At 43.9% G+C, this 22,054-nt stretch overlaps 1 protein-coding gene across 1 annotated transcript in view; it reads left to right on the top strand.

Moving 5' to 3' along the window:
- ephb2b (eph receptor B2b) overlaps positions 1–22,054 on the top strand; it is a 123,804-nt gene that overhangs the window by 90,691 nt on the left and 11,059 nt on the right. Inside the window, exons 5-10 of the mRNA XM_071920993.2 lie at positions 1,221–1,556; positions 15,950–16,074; positions 17,541–17,703; positions 19,382–19,490; positions 20,112–20,179; positions 21,861–21,983. Of these exons, the coding sequence (XP_071777094.1) occupies positions 1,221–1,556; positions 15,950–16,074; positions 17,541–17,703; positions 19,382–19,490; positions 20,112–20,179; positions 21,861–21,983 (924 nt within the window). The remainder of the gene's footprint in view (positions 1–1,220; positions 1,557–15,949; positions 16,075–17,540; positions 17,704–19,381; positions 19,491–20,111; positions 20,180–21,860; positions 21,984–22,054) is intronic.

Here is a 22,054-nt window from a genome sequence, read left to right as displayed (position 1 = left end):
TGGTCTCCAACAAAGGAGATTTGCATAAGCCTGGCTCTGGGAGTCGAGCAGCTGTTGTGAATGAGAAAGCGGCAGCGTCACGTCACCCGTATTAAGCGCAGCAGGGCCCGGCCTGATTAAAGCAGGGGAATGGGCCCATCAGAGCGGCCCGCCAGCTAACGCGGGGGATATTAGTCCTCCTCCCCAGGAAGGAGTTGCCAAGGAGGAGCCATGTTTCCGTGTACGAGAGACACCCAGAAGATCACTCCAATGGGCTTCCTTCCAGACCCGGAGGTCTGTAAATGGCGGCCAATTAAAAAGGAGGTTAAATAAGAAGTGATCAATTCAGGTTTCGGAGGTTGTGGGCGGTGGGGAATTTTCTTGTTTATCTCATTAGTCCTGGAGGGGGCGTCTTTTGTAATTAGGTACACATGCCTGTAAAAGATAAACAGTTCTCAGTGTTTGTTTGTTTGGGCTGTCACTCAACATGCAATGCCATGTGAAATGTTTCCACCCCGTAATGCCGAGCTGCTAAGAATGTCTCTATAGGAGAAACTGTCGCTGTCTCTCCACTGCAGTAACTCTATACGATGCTCTATGAGAAAATTATCATGAATAGATGTAAAGAAAACACTTGACAAAGTGGACACCAGCATGGAAAATGAGTGTGTGTAAATGGGGATCCCTAGGGAAGAAGCGTTTGCTGGCTTGGAACATTCCCGGTTCAGACCTCAAAGAGACTACAGTATGCTAGTGAGCTTGTGGATTTTCTCTCCTCCAGTGTAGGGGTTATTCGAGTAGAGCGGCAGTAGCACTGGTAATTATGCCCTCCGCGCCATCAAGGACACACGGAACACGACTCCCATCTCAAAATTAGAACAATGCCACAGACTAGTGCTTTTGCACTGAGTGCGCTGGAAGTCGTCATAGCTCATAGAAGGAGAAACAACCGTGTTTTATTATCTGTCTCTTTTATGTACTGTCTTGCATTCTTTGGCATAGTGTCACAAACCGAGATATCTTCTAAGGCTATACAGTTTATATTATGGTTTACCTAGTCTTATAGGAATATACAGTATTCACTTCACTACGGTGCATCTGAGTGCTTTAGCATGCAAGCGAAACTGCAACCAATCTTCCTGTCGTACAGCGATAATTTGATCAAAGAGCTTGCTTCCCAAAACATCTGCATACTCCTTTAATAACTCAAGTGTTAACTATCCCCTCCATGTGTTTTCCAGCGGTCCCGTCGGCTCCGCAGAACGTCATCTCCAGCGTGAACGAAACCTCCCTGATGCTGGAGTGGATGCCTCCGCGGGATTCGGGGGGGCGCGAGGACGTCGTCTTCAACATCATCTGCAAGAGCTGCGGTGGCGGCCGGGGAGGCTGCACCCGCTGTGGGGACAACGTGCAGTTTGTGCCCCGTCAGCTGGGCCTGACAGAGCCCCGGGTCTACATTAGCGACCTGCTAGCCCACACGCAGTACACCTTTGAGGTGCAGGCTGTCAACGGGGTGTCGGATCAGAGCCCCTACTCCCCTCAGTACGCCTCGGTCAACATCACCACTAACCAGGCCGGTAAGTGGGCCCATCTGTCTTTTCCTACACTTTATGTTCTCTCTCTCTGTCCTCTCTTCTCTTCTTTAATCATCCCTCTTACTCTTTGTCTGCCCCTTGTCTCTCTCTTTTTTCTGTCTATTTCCGTGCTGCGCCTTTTCTCTCCTGCCCTGTACAGTGCCTCTTCATCACTCTCATTCTTGTACAAGCACATAATGCGCAGTACACGCACCCCCACTAAGTCAGTTTCTCTCCTCTCTGGTATGGTGATGTATGCAGATGAGGGGCTCTAAAATCGGAAGGAGAGTGCCGTTGATGATGTGACAGACAGGATGTGATGGCCTGCTGGTCTTCACAATGTGACCTCATCACCATTTTTTTCAGACAGTGAGCTGGGAACAGGGCAACCCCTTCCCCGCTGTCTCCACTCCATCTACTGTTCAGTGATTACTGCCCTAACATATCAACCTCTATTCTCATCCACCCACTTGGTTCTAGTGTTACATCTAAGCTCATAAAGCCCTGGGAAATAGATCCTAAATTCAGTGTGTTATATATAGTATATATATATATATGTATGCACATTCTATGTATGGGCTACCTTGCAAACTAAAACGCTAATTCAAAGATTAGCAAGAGGCCAGTATCTTTCCAGTATGTTATGAGGCCTAATGGAAAACAGGTTCCTTTGGTGATTGGGGTAACATTTTAATCTTCAGGATCTTCTCGAAATATACCCCAAAATCTCCCCCAATCTCTCTTCCGCAACTATTGGAGCTGTGCATGTTTTCCACTATGTGATTGCGGTTGAAGTCGACCGCGCCTCTAATTATTTCACCGAGGCAGCAGCATTGATTTGCTCTTTAATTGTCTCTATGAAACGCATCATTTGGCGTGCCAAGCTTTGCTCCCCCAAGCACTGATGAGCGGGGGGATGCAGGCTGGGCTTTATCTTTGCACTGGCTTTGTGTCCCATTGGCAACATACGTAAGTGCCTGTCATCTCCCATCATCCATCCCCTTGTACTATGGGCAGTCTTCTATGACTGGGCTACCCAAAGCACTGTGTTATTGTGCTTTTATTGAATTGGACATATTGAGTTTTGTTCAACTATACACTCTCCTTCTCTGATTACTTTCTACTGAAATTCCATTGTCCAGATGTCCACAGATAAGGGGTCGAATAGGAAGGTTATGCAAGTTGGATGAACACATTTAAAAGACCAGGAAACTGTGAATTTCTGCACTTAAATGGACCCATTGTATAGCATACTGCAACGTTTATGAAGATCTGTTTGCGTAAAAGCGTCATATAGCGCTCGTTTACAATGCTGGAACTCTCTAAGTCACACTAAAATGGGGGCCTTTATTCAAACACCGACCCCTTTTTATTGTCTGTTTTGATTTGAGTCACTTGTGTGGTGGGTTAATGAGGGCCTGTGAGTGCAGTAAAGCGTTGTAATGAGGCCCCTGCCCCACTCTTTCTCACTGGGCCACAATAAGTCTGCCACCTCAACCCTTGCCTTCTCTGCCTCCCCTGCCGTGGGGTCCTGGCGGAAATTGGGGGGCTCTGCGCCCTCTCCACTGAAGTGCCCGTCACTTTGGATTAGGCGGCGAGAGCTCCCGTCAGAGGGAGCTGTGAAAAGGACTGAACTCTTGCTCGCTCCGCTCCACCCTCCCACCTTCCCCCTCACCCTGCAAAACCAGGCTCACTCCTGGGACATGGGAGTGCAGTTGCAGTGCTAGGCTCCAGGGCTGGGGTCACCGGGACCAGGAGCCCATAATTGTGTCTGGTTTGTGAGGCTTGGAGGTTACATAAACATCATGTCACCCTCAATTACCCCAGGCAGTTCTGCGCCTCCCTCTTACATTGAGAATGAGAGAGAGAGATGGAGAAAAATGAAAAAGAGAGTGTGTATATATGAAATTGCGTGTGCATATGTGTGCGTTAATCAGTCACTTAGGAAGCTAGCGAGGGGCCGGGGGCTGGAGTGTTCCCTGAAAGCAACAAATAAATAAGTAAATTGGAAGTGACTGGCGTGAAAGTGTCTCTCGTTTCTCGTGTGGATGGCTGCCGTCCTAAGCCGGGACTTGTTGGTGTGAAGGGCGGGGGTAGGGGATGAGAAGGGTGTGAGATGTGAGCAAAACTTCTCACTCTCCATACCCAATCAAGCACCCACCACACTCTATTACACACAGGGCTTATCCTCCCACTCTGTAGGTGGTTGGCGACAGTTCCTCTGTGATAAAGGACGTGATTGCCCTGGAAAGTGCAGCGCTTGATTACATACTGTAATGCCACACAAAAGGAGAAGCCGAGCTGAATGGAGTTTGAGCCTGTTTTATAAGGACGTGACTAATTCTCCAAAACTCTTATTGTGTGGAATATGTCATGGCCTTGAAATGCACCTCCAAATCTTTTTTATTAAAATGAGTCACAAGGCAAGCCATCTACTTTGGATTTGCTACTCTTTGCGTGACATTAAATGAGTTGAGGGAGAGAGAGAGAGAGAAAGAGTGTCCCAAATGTGATGCTTTTTGTCGGGGGCTGACGATGGAAACCATAGGGTGTCTGTGTGAGAGGTGTTAGAATGATTTAACCGGGTCTGACAGGCGAGAGAGTGGTGACAAGACCAGCCTCACATAACCAGCCACAACTCACCGACTGACGTAGGAGCCTGCAGTCGTATGGCAACACCACAGGGGAAGGGGTGAAATATAAATGTAATATTATTATATTACATTTATTATTATATTGCTACACCACAAAAACTATCCATCATAACAAGTCAGGCAATCTAGTATTGAGTCATCTTATTTCTCTCAAAACAAAGAAATCACTCTATGGGGTAAAATAATTTCACTTTTTTCTGAATGAAAATCAACTTATTCAATATTTATTGAATAGAGTGACATTATATTGATACTATGGGAGTGTGAAAATTCTTGAAATAGGTGAAAGTGCATTGTTAATTTGTGAAATTATCTCAACCCATAGGCTTCACTTCTTTTAAGGACAACAAGCTTTTAAGATTCAATATTAGAATAAATGACTTGTTAACATAAATTACTTTTTTTTCCCCCAAAGATTTATATTTTTTGGCATTTCTGCTTTATTGGACAGTTGCAGTAGAGAGAAACAGGAAAGACAGGGGAGACGTGATGACGTGCGGCAAAGGACACAGGCCAGATTTGAACCTGTGCTGCTGCGATTAGGACTTAGCCTTAATGGTACACTCTACTAGTTGAGCTAGGATGCCCCAATATCAATTACTTGCAATTACTTTGCAGTGTACTTTGGCAAGTTGGCAGGGTGACCTAGTGGTTAGTGAGACCATCCTGTAACCATAAGGTCACAGGTTTGGGTCTGTTCAATGCAACAGCCAAAGTACTAATCCCTGATGAGCTGTGCTTGAGGAAGACACTGAAGCCCTAGTGCCTCTTTCGGTTGGTCCTGCCGTCTGACCCCTCCACTGCAATGTGCACATGTGGGGCCATGTGAAGAAACACATTCCTAGTTATACTGCATATAATATTGGAAATGAGCGCTCTAGATTCCTTAAAAATGGTAACACCATGCTAGATTTGCTTGCCTCAGTTCTATTGCACTATGATTTATCTGGTTTGTGGGACACGAGGAAGCCTTAACAAGGCTTATTGAGCAAACACTGTGTTTTACTGAGGCTGCATGCTGGAGGCTTTCTGTTCAGGGAGCAGACTGTGGGTACACAGGCAGATACGAGGAGTCCGAGGGACAATAGATGAAGACACAAAGCAAGCCTCTATCTTTTCTTCTCTTACTTTCCCCCTCCTTCTTATGATTAATGACTGTTAATCATTCATCGCATTTACCCATTTGTTAAGGGGGCAGTCTACTCTCCTTGATATTTTCTTCTTTACTGAGGCGGTAGGAAAGCTGAGACGGAGGAGGGTAGACGCAGAAGAGAAGGTCTTTGCGGGATTTGATCCTAAGCGAACAGGGGCGCATGTGGTTCCAGGTCTTAACCACTACACCATCTCTGTCATGCATTTTACCCTTTCAGGCCAATCCCCACTCTGTCCTTCTATCTTTCTTTTCCTCCTAATTTCTCTCCACCCCCCTCCTACTGTAGTTGGCCTCCAGTCATTATTGTATTAGGTTAAAATTGTTGCTGAAAACCCCACTCCCACCATGAAATTTAATCAGTTTTCTGACAGCTGAGTGGCAGTATATGTTTTTGCTTTGACAGACTTCCTAATGCTACATGCTGTCACTTTGTCTTCTTTGAAACACTGACTAAGACACTTACAGTAGATGGACAGACGGGACACACAGACACACACATGCAGTATATGTGTGCGCCCACATCCACACATGTCAGTGAGTGTTTGATTTCAGGTCAGCACTGCCAAGCCTGCGTTTCAGCTGTCAATAAGGGAACATTTAAATGGCATGGTTCCGATTAAAGATGCCTTGAGTGGAAATTACAGTCATCACTATGTCATTCATGTGCAGTATGATAGACAGTGGAGTCTTTTATAGCTTACAATCAATAACTGTTACTGTCTCACAAAATAATTGATGTATACGTATATAAACTGCTGCTTTAAATTATGGAGACAGACAAACAGATAATAGCGAACTAAGAGTGCGACTGCCAGTCATTAGCTAGCATTATACCGTAGAGCTGCAGTATCAACTGTTTCACTGCATGTAGTGAGATTATCCTCTACTTGAATGCAAACTATTAATATTCTGCTAGAGAATTCAACATTGCACAGCAGATAAATCAGACCTCCATATACTCTGAATGTATGCCATTCTATAGTGGCGGGCCATATTAAATTCCAGAGGACATATTTGTTTAGGCATTTCATTAACTCAAGGTGAGCCGGGGATTCAGCTACTAACGCTATCCAGAAGCAGAGGGGCTGAATTGGTTTCTTATCAGGCGAACCGGCTGATTGTGGAAGTGAACCACATTACTCAGAGGGGGGTGCTGTAATCGGGTGCACCACTTTCATATGGTCCGGGGAAGATTTATGACTTAATTATTGTCCAAATTGCCCAGGCCTACTGTAACCAGGCCACTGGGGACTTTGCTGCTCCATTGGTGCGAAAAGCACTGGTGCAGGGCCAGGTGGGAATGCCAGAATGTGTCAATATGCCAGCCAACCAAATGCGGCCACAGCATTGTTGACTTTAGTCCAGTGTCTCCGGTAAAAAAATTAAATAAGTACAGATTATGTACAGTCCCACTACACATTCATGGCGATGACATCTAGACCTAATTTATTAGCAGTTTATTTGAATTTGATCCTTAGTTGATCAGCTGCCTTCACCTCTTCTATTGAGAATAAAGTAACATTGGGCTACTTCACTTGCTTGCTATAACATTAGCAACTGAACCATACATCTCTTTATAGCAGCAGTCCATGTAAACTAATAGACCAAGAGCCCAGAAGTATGTTCTCCCGTTGTGTGACGTCATTGAAACTCATTTGCATGTGAAGAAGACTATGAGCGAGTAAAATTGTAGCTAAGGCGTTAATTATAGGTAGTTAAATCTTCACAATAATACAGTTTTATGTTTTATTAATTAGATATATACTGCTTAATAAAGAACAGAGTTGATTTGTACAACATGACTTTTACCACACCTTGACAAAGTTTCATAGGGTCGAGGTATAGAGCAGTGAAGTGCACTTCCAGTTGCCCTGGCTAAATTTGGCAGTGTGTGGACTGTGCCATGTTAAAAAAAGACAGCAGTGTAAAGTGATAACAATAACTCATTAAAGTGGCTAGATTACCGGCAATTACTTCCATGCTGTTTTAAATGATGCTACAAATAAATGAGAGAAAGAGAGCGAGAGAGGCAGAGAGAGATGTAGGCTCAACGATGAAAGAGACAAATGAAGAGACTAAGAGACAGAGAGTCAGAGGGAGAGCGACAGGGACCACCAGCGTACATGGCTTACAGTGTGACAGTGACAGAAGGTGTTGAGAAGGGCGCATATGGTGGGTGCCAGTGTAGGTCAGCCAGGCAGACAGACAGGAGGCCTCTGCATGCACCTGGAGCCCAGTACTGACAGAGTGGCAGAGGCTCCTTTGCTAGTCAGCCAGCCAGCCAGCCACACACATAGCACATTCATTCTACTGTTGATATCGAACAACCTGTTTACAAAGACAGATTCAGAGAGGTACTATAGTAGAGAGAGCGAGATTTGCTTAGTGGTAAAGTATGCAGTATGGAGACTGCAGATTTGACAAGTAGGTTGATAAGATGACTTTAATGACCTATGCATGTAATATGCATTTAATTACGACTTCCCAGAAGAGAATTAACGCATGGATTGTCCAAATTAGTTAACTAATTGACGATCTTGTTCATAAATCATTCATCAGCCATTCGTTTCTTTCTGGGTACAATATATGGATATATTCCTTGAGGATATAATCTGCAGGTTCAAGCCTGTGCCGGAGGAAAGAGGAATAAAGTATGCACATTGCATGCATATAAATGTAGGTTAAAAGATCAAGACCTTTTGGCCCAGTGGGCTGTAAAAGGGAACATTATGTGAATGTAGAATTAATTATTTTTGAGTGCATTAGCTTTGATTTATGCTGAAATGCCTAAATACATTGCCCTGTTTTAATGCAGGCATTTATTCAATTTTGTTACAGCCCAGAGCATGGTGATGGTAATGATAAGTAAAGCATGGGTCGTGACCTAATCAGCATTGTGTTTTTGAATGTATTTATATGCAGTGGCAGACTAAGTGACAAATTTGGCCCGCTGCTCCAACACCATTTATTGACAACGTTTCGAGCCTCTGTTTGTGGGCTCTATGTTCATATTCCAGGCTATTTTTAAGCCCAGCACTGAATGCAAAGTGATGGCCGTACTCTTTCATACTTTACCAGCCTGTATGCATGAAATATACAAAATAAATCAAAACAATTCATCTTCTTACATGTGAAACAGGAACGTTCCTATGTGAGTAGTGATAGTTTTTAAAGAGGGTAGTTGAATTTCGTGTGAACACAGTATTGTCTGTGTTAAACAAATTGTTTTATGCTACATAACAAACCACATATATTTCCATACTTCTCATTTTGCCCCATCATGTGTAATATTTTTTTTCCATTCAACTGGAAACTAGAGAACGGGAAGGATGAGGTTGAATTGTCATCACCCTTCTCTTGCTTTCCGTCCTGAATCCCCATCTTCCACTTTTTCCCATTTCTGACCTTTTAGAAACCCTCTCTTATTGAACAGAGACAGTTTCTCTTTGAAAAGTAATGTGTTATATTTATGGCGCAACTTTTTTTTTCATTGGTGTTGAGAGTTGATTACATTTGGAAATGCTCTTTTCCCTCAATTTCTACTGCCATTTAACTGATGGAGCACTTTTATGTCCCTCAACAGACAAGGAATGAAGTGTCGGCTTTGAACAAATTTGCAAATGAGGGATGTGGATCTATGATAAACACAATTATGCTCCTCTTTCTGCCTCTCTCTCTCTCTCTGGCTGGCTCACGCTCTTTCTGCATCTGTCCCTCTCTGCCAAACACGCACTCTGAAGTTGGCTTTGAAATTCCAGTGGTGATATATAAATGAAGTACTCCATTTAAGACTGCTGCAAAACAGAGTTGCCATTGTCTGAGCGACTGTCTTGCCACTGTCTTGAGTTGCTTTTCTGAACAGGATGCACTGCTTCCTCCTGCTCTTACTCAGATGTCACTAATACGGCTCATCTTTTTCATGATTTCACTCGCATAGATCTAGCAGATCATGTGATCTGGCCCATCATCCTCTTGAAGGTTTTATGTGTAAATTGGGGTCGGGACCTTTTTAAGCAGAGATGATCTTTTATAATCTTTGCTATTGTGTGCCGGTCATTGCAGCAAACTCATACTGTGGAGATAAGCATCATACCAAAGTTAAGCCAAAGGTCATTACTGTGCATTGAAATAGAACTAGAACAGATGTGCTGTATGCAATTTCCACGTCTTGTGTATGTTCGAAAAAATGTTCCAGTAGAGCTGCTCAGTGGCAGATCAGTAGGAGACTTGTAGGACTGGCCACCTCCCAGATATGAGTCTGTAACTGAATGAGTGTAAATCAAGGCGTTGCTGAAAATATGCTTACGTGTGCAGCAAATTTTCCCTGGATAAATAATGGTCAAATAATGGGTATGTAGCGTTAACTACACTTCCCCAGAAGTCTCCATCTTGGTGAGACCCATTCCAACTTCATATTGGAGGATTCCAAATTTATAGTTGTACTTTTCTGGATTTGAACCCCCGGACATTCTTCATACCCATGTGATGGCATTCGTGGCACACGCTGTCGTGAATGTCAGCAAATTTTCTCAAATATTTTGTAGCAATGACTGTGGTGGATTTAATATCAGGTTGGCTGAATGGACTGAATCATATCAATCCATGAGCCATCTTTTTGTACAAAATGACATTCAGCTCTGTTCTGCTCATGTCAGTATTATATATATATTTTTTGAACTCACAAGTAAGCTATTCACTTGATAAAACGAAATCTTTTCACTAGCATGCCATTCAAATTAGAGAAGAAGAAGAAGGCTACAAGCCACACTGTACAACATTGACATGCATTCTGTGGCTCGTAGAGTTTTTCTCCTTTTAGATGCCAGTTTGGAAGTTGTTTAAATGCAGAGAAGCGGCTCGCTGATTAAACAGAGTCCAGTTTCCTCCAGAGCAGCATGAGTCAGAAGCCTGACGCCTCGCCGCTGTGGCGGACTGCTAAAACTGTTGAGTCTGCTCAGCCCAAATCACCCATAAGGGCTTAAAGGACCACTGCACATCTGTATTGCTACACTCTTTGTAAAAAGGGTTCTATATAGCACCAGAAATGGGTTATTTTGGCTTGTGCAACAGCAGAATCCTTTCTGGTTGTATAAATAATGTTTTTGACAATGTATGAAATATTTTAAGTTGACTGTATTAAAAAAACCTTTACAAGAACCATACATGGTTCTTGTTATGATTTGGCAGTATGTTGGACAATCACCAGTGTGAATGTTCTTGCTCCAGAGGCAGATGCTCAGGCTGCTTCAACACCAAACCAAAGTTTTTTCAGCCTGTTCAGATTAACATCACTTAAAACCACTGAAGAACCATTTGGTTTTATGTGGAAGTACCAGGCAATATGAAGCCACTAATGGTTCTTCAAACAGCGATAAAGAACTATTTATAGGCTCAAGTGGTTCGTCAAACAATGTTGGTTCTATAAAGCACCATTTAGCCCACAAAGAACCTCTGAAGAAGTGTTAGCCTAGTGGCTGCAAAAGGAATTGTCCCTCACTTCCTCTGCAGCCGTGTCTCCACACATCGTTCGCTGGGTTGCATCTCCTCAGTGTGCAGAATTGCTGGGTGGGCTTATATTTAAACCTTAACCTCTGCAAGCATCTGAAAACTCTTCAAGCCCCTGGAGTGCCTATTTTAGAATTAGCTTATGGTGTGTATATGAGTGTATTAAGGCCCCCAATCTTTTCCAGCGCAGATGGTTTAAAGCTTGATGAACTGAAATCTCGCTTTTGTAGCTTTACTGCATTGGAAACTCTTTGGAGACGTAAAACCCACAATCCATTGCAGCTGGGGAAACAGGGCGGGCTGCCAGCATGCAAATATGGGCCTCTCCCTTTAAGACGGCTCGATATGCAGCTCGTAAATGGACAGCAGTCGGAGAGAGTGGAGCAGTGGCAGCCTGTTTGGGAGGCTGCATGGTAAAGGACCAGCTGGTTTCGGGCCTTTGGGAGAGATTGCGCTGTGGGGAAACTGATTTTTACAATGAAAAGGAAAAGGGATTTACAAGCCCTGACCTGTTCTCGCTACCTCCCCCATCTTCCCCAAATCATATAGCATTGCTCTCTGCACCAGAACGTCAAATCAAATCAGAGCCACATGGTCATAGAGCACAAAGCCTATTGGGAAGTAAGAAAGATGCAGAGAAAAGTCTTAAAACTAAGTCTCTTTCCCAGAAACAAGATTAATATGCAGGAACATGTATGAGATTTACAGGAAAATGTATGAGATTTACAATGTTCTCTATTTTGTATGCTGCTTTGTTTGTAAGGATTGATGCAGAGACCAAGCAAAAAGTGTTGAATCACAAGGTGCCATTGTCTCTTGCTGTCAATAAAATAAGTCAATTGCAGGAAAACTATCAAATCCATAATTGTGATTGCTATGATTTTCCCACCCCCCACTCCTCCAAATATGGCTTTGATGTAATGGTTACTGTGGGTGTCTCTGGGGCCTGGAGCTCCAGCGGGCCCCTGCAGTCCTGGAGGTTTGTCCAACCGGGGCGTTATGGGCATGGGGGCCCACAACTGAGCCTCTCCATGCTGCCAGCCATCAAAGACCAGAATGGTTTCACTCCACCAGCCTTACTTAATGAAGATGCCCATCATGTTCAGAGGGGTTCTCTGTAAGAGAGGCGAATCAATAGACTGGCCTGAAAGGAGTCCAGCATTCTTGGGGAAGGAGGGAGGAAGGAGGATGGTAGAGGAGAGAGAGAGAGAGGCAGAGGCAAAGCCCACCAAACTAGTGGAGCAGAATAGAAGCGAACAATAACAAGCACGTATATTTATTTACGGAAAGGAAAGAGAATGTGAATGGAATGGATGAGAGCCTCACTTCTGTGTGTGTGTTAGTAGAAGCATGCCCCATTAAATCGGCTTGGACTTAAATGAGTGGAAATAGCCCTGTAAACTCCATCTTTGATTGATTAGGGAGGTTACTAGGTGTTCAAACACAACAGTAAAACTTCTATTTGAAATGTTGCACAAAACAGAGCCTTTTATATTCGCCTCCTGGGCCGAGGCCAGAGCGTCATGCTAGAATAGACTCCAAAGCACTGTCTTTCATATCAGATCCCAGGCCCAGTAATAATGTGGGGTCTGAAACTTAATTCTGTGACAACAGCTGGGGCCTCACATCCTCTCACATTAAGCAATGTGATATACAACCTTGAAACTTTCATATGGACCCCCCAGGCCTCAACATATCCACTGTATAATTTGATTGTCTCTCTAATCATCTCTGAGCTATCTGCAGGCTTGGATATATTTGAGATCAAAAAATGTAAACATTATCTGTTTCTGATGGGATTGTTGTGAAACTCCCACTCCCACATTGATCGCTACAATGTGTCCGAGCAAAAGCCTTGCCAGGGAAAAGTAAAACACTTTGTATTCTGTGTAAATGGTCCTCATCGCTAACGGTTTCAGGTTATCATTTGGATGTCAGGAATGTTCCATGCCTAAAATATTTTATCAGCTGTGATTATCACCAGCGTCCCTCATGGCAGGGACTCTTCTGTCTCACTCCTCTGTGGAGCCATGTGGGAAACTCATATAATACTCCTCCTAGAGAAGAATTCATCAAAGCAATTTATCGATGCTATTCAGCCACCTAATTTAGTTATATGAACTTACAACCCCTGTGTTTGTCATTATAACTGCTTCATTAGTTTTAAGAACATGAATAGAGCATTCATGGAAGAAACTCATAAATAAAGCATTCAGTGAAAATGGAGCTCACTCAAACTTTGAAGAACTTTGAACTGACTTGACATTTCCATTTGTCCATTTGTGATGACTAAGAAACTAACTTTGTTACATCTTTTCTAAATTCTAATTAACTTTAATAGGTCGCAATCCAAACGATTTGAAAATGATTATTGTAACAACAAAGAAAATGGCTAGAAACAACTTGAAAATGCCATTTAGTGACATAACTTGGTGAGTGATGTTGACACAATGGAAACCAACTGTTTACTCAACTCCTGAAATTATAGATTAGATTGGAAAAACATCTAGGTATACTTGCAGATTTGGAGTACATAAATTAGATGTACCAAAATGGCTTGCATATGTGGATCAGTGTTGTAGGCCATACTGCAAAACAATGAAATGTTGACTTGGCATACCACTACATTCCATAGTAAATTGGTGGAACGTCAATTTAGTTGAAATGTGCGTACTAAACTGACTTAAAATACCCAACACCGCTGGATTACTATTTTCTCTATAAACTGAAATGTACTGATACTGAAACCTTTTTTTCTTAGCTTAGTATTTACCTCACAGTAACAGTTATGTCTTCCCTTTATTTCATCTCAGTCTGTTTTGTGTTACATTTCCGCTTATCGGTTCCTTGAGCTCAGACGTGGCGACTGCCATCCTGCCGTCTGGGACTTGTCCTTTAGTAGAAGGAAACCACAGTGTTCTCCTTCAACAACTTTTCATGTTGGCATGTGTCCATCCTCTGTACATGAATACATGAGCTGCCTTTGTTTCTCTGGCCCTGTATCAGGTTACTAGGCATGGCTGTGCCGTGTGTTTAATGGAAATGCTATGCAGGAAAAGGCCATGTGGCAGTCTTGAATATATGTACATCCGTAATGGGATACTCGTGAGTTCCCCTTAGAGTAACTGTTTGCCTTATTAGGCTGTCGTCTTGTGACTGCAAACAAACTGCGAGTACAGTGAGATGGAGGAGATTCCTGAGACTGGTGTCCTGTCTGGATATTGTATACAGTATAGTACCTCCAGCTGCAGGAGAGGGGCATGATGTATGATCACTGCAGAATCACAGAATCACAGGCCATCATGGTGTAAGTGCTTTGCTGGGATGAAACACAGAGCATCTATTTATTATCTGCTGGCACATTTATACTTCAGGGCAGCAGCACACGAGGAACTAGTCTCCTGACCATCACTGTTTATATGGCACCTCATGATTTGTTGCCTCAGATGGATGCTTCCGTTCAGGTCAGAGGGCATGCAAGACGCCGCTGACAAGCTGGCGAGAATGAGTAGGTTATAAAAGGGACTCTCCATCATTGGCTCTGAGCCACCAGGGTCCCTTATGCACACACACTCCTCATCCACTCCACACGATAGAACATGTCTATCTGATACCCGGCCGCAAGCATTTATTTACATGAACAGCAACGAAAGAAATAAACGAGCGAGTTATACAGAAGACGTTAAAACCACACACACACGCAGCCTCAGATTCTTAGATAATAGCAGGCGTGGCAGTCGCAGTTTTCCAGTCGGTGGATTTTCCATGGAGAACGCGTGCCGGTGGAGAGGCTTCTGTCTTTATTGCTGGGACTCTGGGGAGCCACTGTGCTGCTGGCTGAGGGCTGTGTGTGTGTGTGTGTGCAGCGTGGGGCTGTAGGGGATGAGCCTGGGGCTTGGGGTCCATAAATCTTGGTCACCACACCCCCTCTCACACACACATACACACATAGACCCCTACAGGCACCACCAGGCCCCCCAGAAAGGCCTTTTTATCTTCAGCTTCTCTTAGCTTCACACTGACCCACAGCACCCTGAACTAATCTTAATGGTTGTTGGAGGACATGAGGTGAGCACACCCCCCTGACCTTTTAGCGGTACTAAAAAGAGAGTTTCAAGTTTTCAGTCTTTGGGTTATCCTAGACTATACCAGCCCACCCATGCTGCACTGCAAAACGTATCGTGTCGTAACAAGTCATTTAATCTACTATTGAGTCTTAAAATCTTGTTTTCCTTAAAGCGAGTGAAAAAATCTGCCCACGGGGGGGGGGAATGGTTTCACTTGTTCCCAGGGCAAAACAACTTGTTTAAAGAGTTTTCTTCAGTCATGTGGCATCATCTTGACAAACTTCTTTAAAGATATTGTAACTTGTTTATTTGGAAATAGTATTTGTCGTAGACTCACCACGCATATGATTAAAGTAAAATAAAAAATCATTGTCTGGATTGTCAAATTGTCTGGATTGTCCACCATGACCATGTGTCTTGTCCTTATATTTTAAGGTAATTTACTGGCTTCTGTTAAGTTGTCATCCACAAGGAAATATGTGTAAACATAGACCACAGAAATAAAGTGAAAACGTCGGGGACAAGAAAATGCAGAAGAAAAACAATTGCGTGTAGCATATTTGTGGCTCCTTTTGATTTGTGCTATGTTTTGTTTTGTTTATGTAGCCTGCAAAATGAGCTTCCTCCACATAATTTGTCCCGCACTCACAGGGAGTGATGCTCCCAGGCTATAGGTGATTTTGAAATGATTTCTATCCACATGGTGGTCTCATGTCAACAGCGTGACAAGCGTAGATTAATCACAGGAAAATCACGGTTGATACTGGAAAGTCCCATGAGAACGCTTATGCGGTTTAGCCAGTGTTGTGACTTGCCAACTTACAATGCATGTTAGGTCAGGAGACCCTCTTAAAGAAGACTGCACTATATTATGTAGATTTTATGGCATTACATATTATACCTTTGCAGAACACAGTGTTTGACTGCAACATTAAAGATGCTATAAAAATCTGACTGTGGCGCTGCTAGAAATTGATTTGCCTCACCCTTAACACACTGTCTTTTGTCTATCTACAGCTCCATCCACAGTGTCCATAATGCACCAGGTCAGTCGTACCGTGGACAGCATCACCCTCTCCTGGTCCCAGCCTGACCAGCCCAACGGAGTTATCCTGGACTACGAACTGCAGTACTATGAAAAGGTACCATTGATGCAGTAACACAGTCTCCCTCCTGGCCCTTGCCCTCCCTGATCTACATAAAGATAAGTTCCGCTGCCTTCTCTCGCTGTCCAACTAAATAAGGTATGCAGTAACGGCAAAAAAAAAAAGTGACTCCTTTGTTTCGTGCTGCATTTAAATTCAGAATGTCTCCTCACGGTAGTTTGCATAACAGCGCGTCCTAGGAGGCATGTAGACAGAGCTTCTGAACAGTGCTTAGAACTTCTGCTCATTCTCTTTCAATTATAATCACGGTCAGTCACTGGGAAAGGAAACCGCGCTCAGCCCTGCAGTTGGGCCACTGGGGATTGATGCGCAGAGATTTGTGGTTGAAACAATGTAGCGCTGACTGCTGTAAAAATAGTATTCAAGGGGGCAAGCTCCTCAGAATCAGCATACTTTCTCACAAGAACACTCCCAGTCACAAACACACGTCGATTTATGCGCACTGCACACACAAACGCATGCAGCCGTACACAAACAGACAGACAGACAGACTGACACAATCACTCTCTCGCACACACACGTGCACACACATGCACACAGACACATACACAGCATTTGTTGAGCTTTCCTCTGCATGCTGCGCCGTTCCACTTTTGAGTATAATTCCTTTCTCAGACACTGCTGGAGAGAGCTGTCAAAACAATTGTCCCGGCCCCTGCTGTGGCTCAGAAGTGTGTACTGAGCAGTGGGTTGAAGGGAGCAGCTAAAAGAGTCTCAGTCTCCACTCTCAGACCTGTCAGCTATCTGGAGAAGAGGGGCATGGCAGTGAAACGCAGCTCTGATCGTCAGAAGACACAGCTCAGAAAACCTGCCTGACCTGAAACTGCCACCAAATCTACCCTCTTAACTCCAGTTGCCGGGTGTCTGCCTCTTTCAGTCCTGCAGCTTTATCAAACAGACGCTTCGTTCTTGCTTTTTGTGTTGCCGCGTCGTTCGTCGTTGAAACAAATTCCTTTCATTGTGGTTACTGTGGAATTTGCATGCTGATATACTTCTAGAATAATTGTCTTAGAAGGGCTGGGTATCACTACGGTTTTTTCTACACCGTTTCTGCTCCCAGTATTTCTAACTAACTTAACTTCAGTGCATTTACATTTTCCTTTTCATCTTTCTTCCAAGTAGTCTCAGACCATGCTCAATTTATTCCATCAATAAGATTGTCCATAAACTAGTAGAAAATTTGACATCCTATTGTAAGAACCCAAAATGTGGACCCTTTCTCAGTTCCTTTTGATACCTTTTGAGGCCTTAAAAATCAATAGCAATGCTAAAATTCAGTACGGTACTGTATCATTTTTCATTCCCTCTCCCTAGATCCCTAGTAAACAGACGTTACATAATATATATTTTAGTCGCAAGGTATTTCATAATTGTTAGCCTTTGCAATTGGACTGTAATTACTAATGTGCACAAATTTAACATGTTGTTTTTTCTTCTCCCAGGACCAATCGGAATACAACGCCACCACCATCAGGAGCCAGACAAACACAGTGGTCATCCGTGGCCTCAAGCCAGGAAGCATCTACGTGTTCCAGGTCCGAGCCCGCACCGTGGCCGGGTTTGGACGCTACAGTGGCAAGCTGTACTTCCAGACCATGACTGAGGGTGAGAATTCGGCCAATGTTCACCAAAGCACGCAGAGCTGTTATCACCTCTCATGCATGGCCCATCGGCACACCATGTACATGTGCATGGATACAGACAGCTGCGGGAATGAGAAAGAATTGTGTTGTGAAGTAAACAATTCAAGTAGTACTCCACAACCAGACGTTGTATATGAGCATAGCAAATCGCAGTGCATTGAAATCATATTATCATGTTTCAGCATGGCTTTTTTTTCCGATATCAGAGAACATCCCTCTGATATTATGCTCTGATGAATATTTCATTAGTAGTATATTTCTACAATTCAGAATACGTTACTTTATATGTTACATAAATAATGCCCTCCATTAGAACACATATTTGCAGTTCGCTGCTTGAGCCTATGAATCGGGATCAGGTTGAAACGGTCTTATCTTAGGACATGACTGGGAGACGAAGGAACATTCAGTAAACAGCAGGCATGTAGGCTAATGTTAGAGCCTAGGTCTGGGTTTTCCCCTCTGAACATCTCATTTCCTTCTGCCTGCAGTGCCCAGGGCCATCATTAGCCTGAACTCCCCTACAAACTGCCTTGATGCTGCCAAACACGCAGATCCCAGCACTAAAGATACATTGAATACACTTTATCTTTTAAATATTGGGTAAATCGAGGGCATATGAGCTTTTCAGAACTTACTTAGCTCACCATACCTCTAAATACATGTTGTACTCCAGTGTTTATAAGCATTACAAATGTAAAAGGACATTCTAATCCAGCGGTTCTTAACCATGTTCCATCAGGGCCCAAGAGTCTGCAGGTTTTCACTCCAGCCTCATCACAATACCAGCTGATTTCACCGATTAGTTCCTCCTCTCCGTTTCAGGCTGTGTTAATCAGTGAAATCAGCTGCTGTAGTGTTTAGCTAGAGTGAAAACATGCATACTCTTGAGCCTCAATGGCTCATGGTTGAGAACTACTGTTCTACAGCCCTGAAATCAATGTAAAGTTATATCTAGCGGTCATATGCTGACATTGTTGGTGTTTTAAGCTCATGCAATCAATTTATAGAGTGACAAAATGTATTTAATCCAATAAATTAATAAGTAAACAAAGCCAGTAGTGGGCTGCCAGAGTTTCAATAGAGGAAATCGTACAGCAATTACGGATCGGGCCTTTAAACTGTACTGTATACTGTATGTTTCCTATCCAGAACCAGGCACAGCTCTAATGAACCCACCAACCTCGCTATCTGGCTCCAACAGTTGAGTTGAGACTTAGTTGTAGTGTTAAAGAGAAGGATTTGGGTCTGCCTCTGTATGCCCATTCAGTAGCTGGATTCCCTGTGCTTGGCTGCCTGACCAGGCTGGGTCTCACCCAAACATGCTCTCTCTTCACTCCACACACTCTGTGCCAGATGATCGCCCATATCCCTGGCATCTGAGCACACTCAGTGGGCTTTGGAGAATGGTCCATGCAGCCAATCAAGATGCCAAGATGCTCATTGGTTCACCCAGCCGTATGTCTGTCTGTCACCCATTGCTCCCTCCATATGCAATGGCTCAGATGTCTGCCCATATGTTTCAGCCTGTGACTGTGTATATATGTGTGTGTGTGTGTGTGTGTGTGTGTGTGTGTGTGCCTGTGTGTCTGTGTGCGCGCACGCGGCTGTGTTTATGCATGTGTTTCCCCTTATAACAGAGGAGTACAACACCAGCATTCAGGAGAAGCTACCTCTCATTATCGGCTCGGCAGCGGCTGGCCTGGTCTTCCTCATCGCTGTGGTCGTCATCATCATTGTCTGTAACCGGTGAGTCAGTCCTGTCCCAGTCTTTTTAAAGTGCCTGTGAGCCACTGACCAATAAAACATCTGCATAAACTGACAAAAGTACTTTCTCTGTTTAGTTATTGTGTTTTTATTGAGTAGCCGCATTGCACAAGGTCCTGTGGCTTGTTAAATGTGGGATTTATAGGTACAGACCACCTTAATTCTTAAAAGTTTACAGTCTTTTGGCAGTGGAGACAACCAAATATATAAAAGTCAACATGGCTAACATCACGAGAGTTCTGGAGGTGGTTCTGCTCAATGTGTATCAATTGCACTAATACTGCCAGGGTTAGAGGTTCAGTTCCCACTGGGGCCCCCCATACTAAAGCTGCAGTCTTGGTCCTGTAAGGTGCTTTGGTTCAATGAAAAATAGATGAGAGGATTTGGTTCACTGACATCCTAAAACGATGTGGTTTGGATGCGAGTCTCCAAATGGAGGATAAGCATGTAGTCTGCTGGCATGTTTCCCCCACTCAGCCCCGGCTCTCCATGTGTCTCTAGTCTGGGTGTCTTTAGGTAGTTTTGGGGTGTTTGATTTGCGTCACTGCCCCTCCCCGTTCTTACTCCCTGGACCAGAGCTAGAGTTCTTTGTCTTTCCCCCAGGAGGCGTGGCTTCGACAGGGCGGATTCGGAGTACACAGACAAGCTGCAGCACTACACCAGCGGCCACAGTGAGTAAACCAGCCCTCCTCTCTCCTTGCGTGTAACACTAGTCCCTCCCCCCCCAGTACCACGCACACCTGTCTCCATGACGACCATCTCACACAGTCATCTCCATGGCTATCGTTCAACCCTCTGCTGCCTCACACACCTGTCTCCATGGCTACCACCTTGCATGCTGGTGTCCTTGGCTGTAGCCCAGCACAGCGATGCTTCACTTGCCCACCCCCCCATCACAAGTAATCCTGTCTGTTGTTTGACTCTGCTCACTTAGAGCCTGGATTTACCCCATCATAACCAGTGTTCAAGTGTGTGTTCTGCGCATCATCACATTTCATAGTCAACTAAATCTATTGTTGTGGAAATAGGTCAGTCTTCACTCACGTTACAGCCATTAGCATGCTAATGCCACGAGTCATTTACCATTGTTAAAAAATTCAAAAGACTTGGTGAATGAATGGAATCTCTCAATGATGATTTTTTTTTCTTCTCCATACCGCACAGTAGCGTACTGTTACTGTTATTACAATAATGCAGAAATAAATCTGGGAGATGGAGCTGAGGAGAAGCTTTTTAACCCTGGCTCCCTCCAAGATATCATGGGTTATCCTTTGTTTTCCTACCTGAATGGAAAGGCACTGATCTATTTCCATCTTAAGTTTATGACCCCATATTTATTTGTTTATTTGATTGTTTAATGACTGCTCTGTTTTACCCGTTTTACGGTAATTCCGCTGTGTGAAGGTCACAGCTCTCTCAGTATATTACGATCACAGTAAAAGCTGTACAAAGAACCCCTTTTTGCCAGTTTGTGATTCAGTGTGCCAGTAAGAGGCTAGGGTATTTCACAGCTATTAAGACAAACAGAAGCCAACGTGTCCTGTGTGCGTTCTGTCCTCACACCAGTCACACTTTGGGTGTCTGCCCCTGTTTTTGGTGGTCTTTGCCATTTTTGGCGGGTGGTCTTTTGGATGGCGCTTCAGATTGGGAAGAGATTGTGGGGTTTTGATAATGGGGGGTTTTGCCTGGTAAGATCCTCTCCATCTGTTCATCCCTGCCACACACTTCTTCAGCTTAGTATGCCAGGTTTTAAGGCTGTGTGCTTGCTCCCCGAGCTCTGCAGCAGCCCAAGCATGAGTGCAGTAGCCATTGAAATAGCCTCAGGCCAGATGTGGAAGTGAGAGCCGAATAATCGGATTTAAAACTTGGGACACTTAAGTCCCTGAACACTTAAAGGCCACCTTAAGCCAATTTACCTGGCATCAGGGCTTAGGAGAGCCAATTTATTTCTTGGAGCGGAGCTGAGCGATGCTGATATAGCGCCCGGGTTTCTCTCCTGGGTGTTAATGGCACTATGACTCACAGGAGTTGATATATACATTAACCTGCCTTATCACCACTAAGAGGACTTTGGAGTACCATGTCCTTGGTCATTGACTACTGTACAGCAGCCATGAGGCACTAGTCATAACCACCATTTCTAACTACACTACCTTCTCTATCTCTTCCATTTCAACCTTCACTGGCTGCCCAAATATAAAAAAAAAATAAATCATATAATTGCACAGGAATGTGTGAACGCAAGGTGAATTGATTGTTAATGTGCCTGAATGCGTTTGACTGTCAAACCTTGAGGAACGCAAGTGAGGCTGTAAGAATCGAATATTATAGTGGCTTTTTCTTTTTTCCAAGTGACTCCAGGAATGAAGATTTATATTGATCCGTTCACATATGAGGACCCCAACGAGGCTGTGAGGGAGTTCGCCAAGGAGATTGATATATCCTGTGTGAAGATTGAGCAGGTCATTGGTGCAGGTAATGGAAAAATCTGACTGAAAAAAATGGATGGAATAGAATATTATAAAATCGCTTGGTTGTTAATTGAT

The sequence above is a fragment of the Centroberyx gerrardi genome, chromosome 5 (assembly GCF_048128805.1).
Source record: "Centroberyx gerrardi isolate f3 chromosome 5, fCenGer3.hap1.cur.20231027, whole genome shotgun sequence".
Lineage (NCBI taxonomy): Eukaryota > Metazoa > Chordata > Actinopteri > Beryciformes > Berycidae > Centroberyx > Centroberyx gerrardi.
This window is presented reverse-complemented; position numbering and strand designations above follow the sequence as displayed.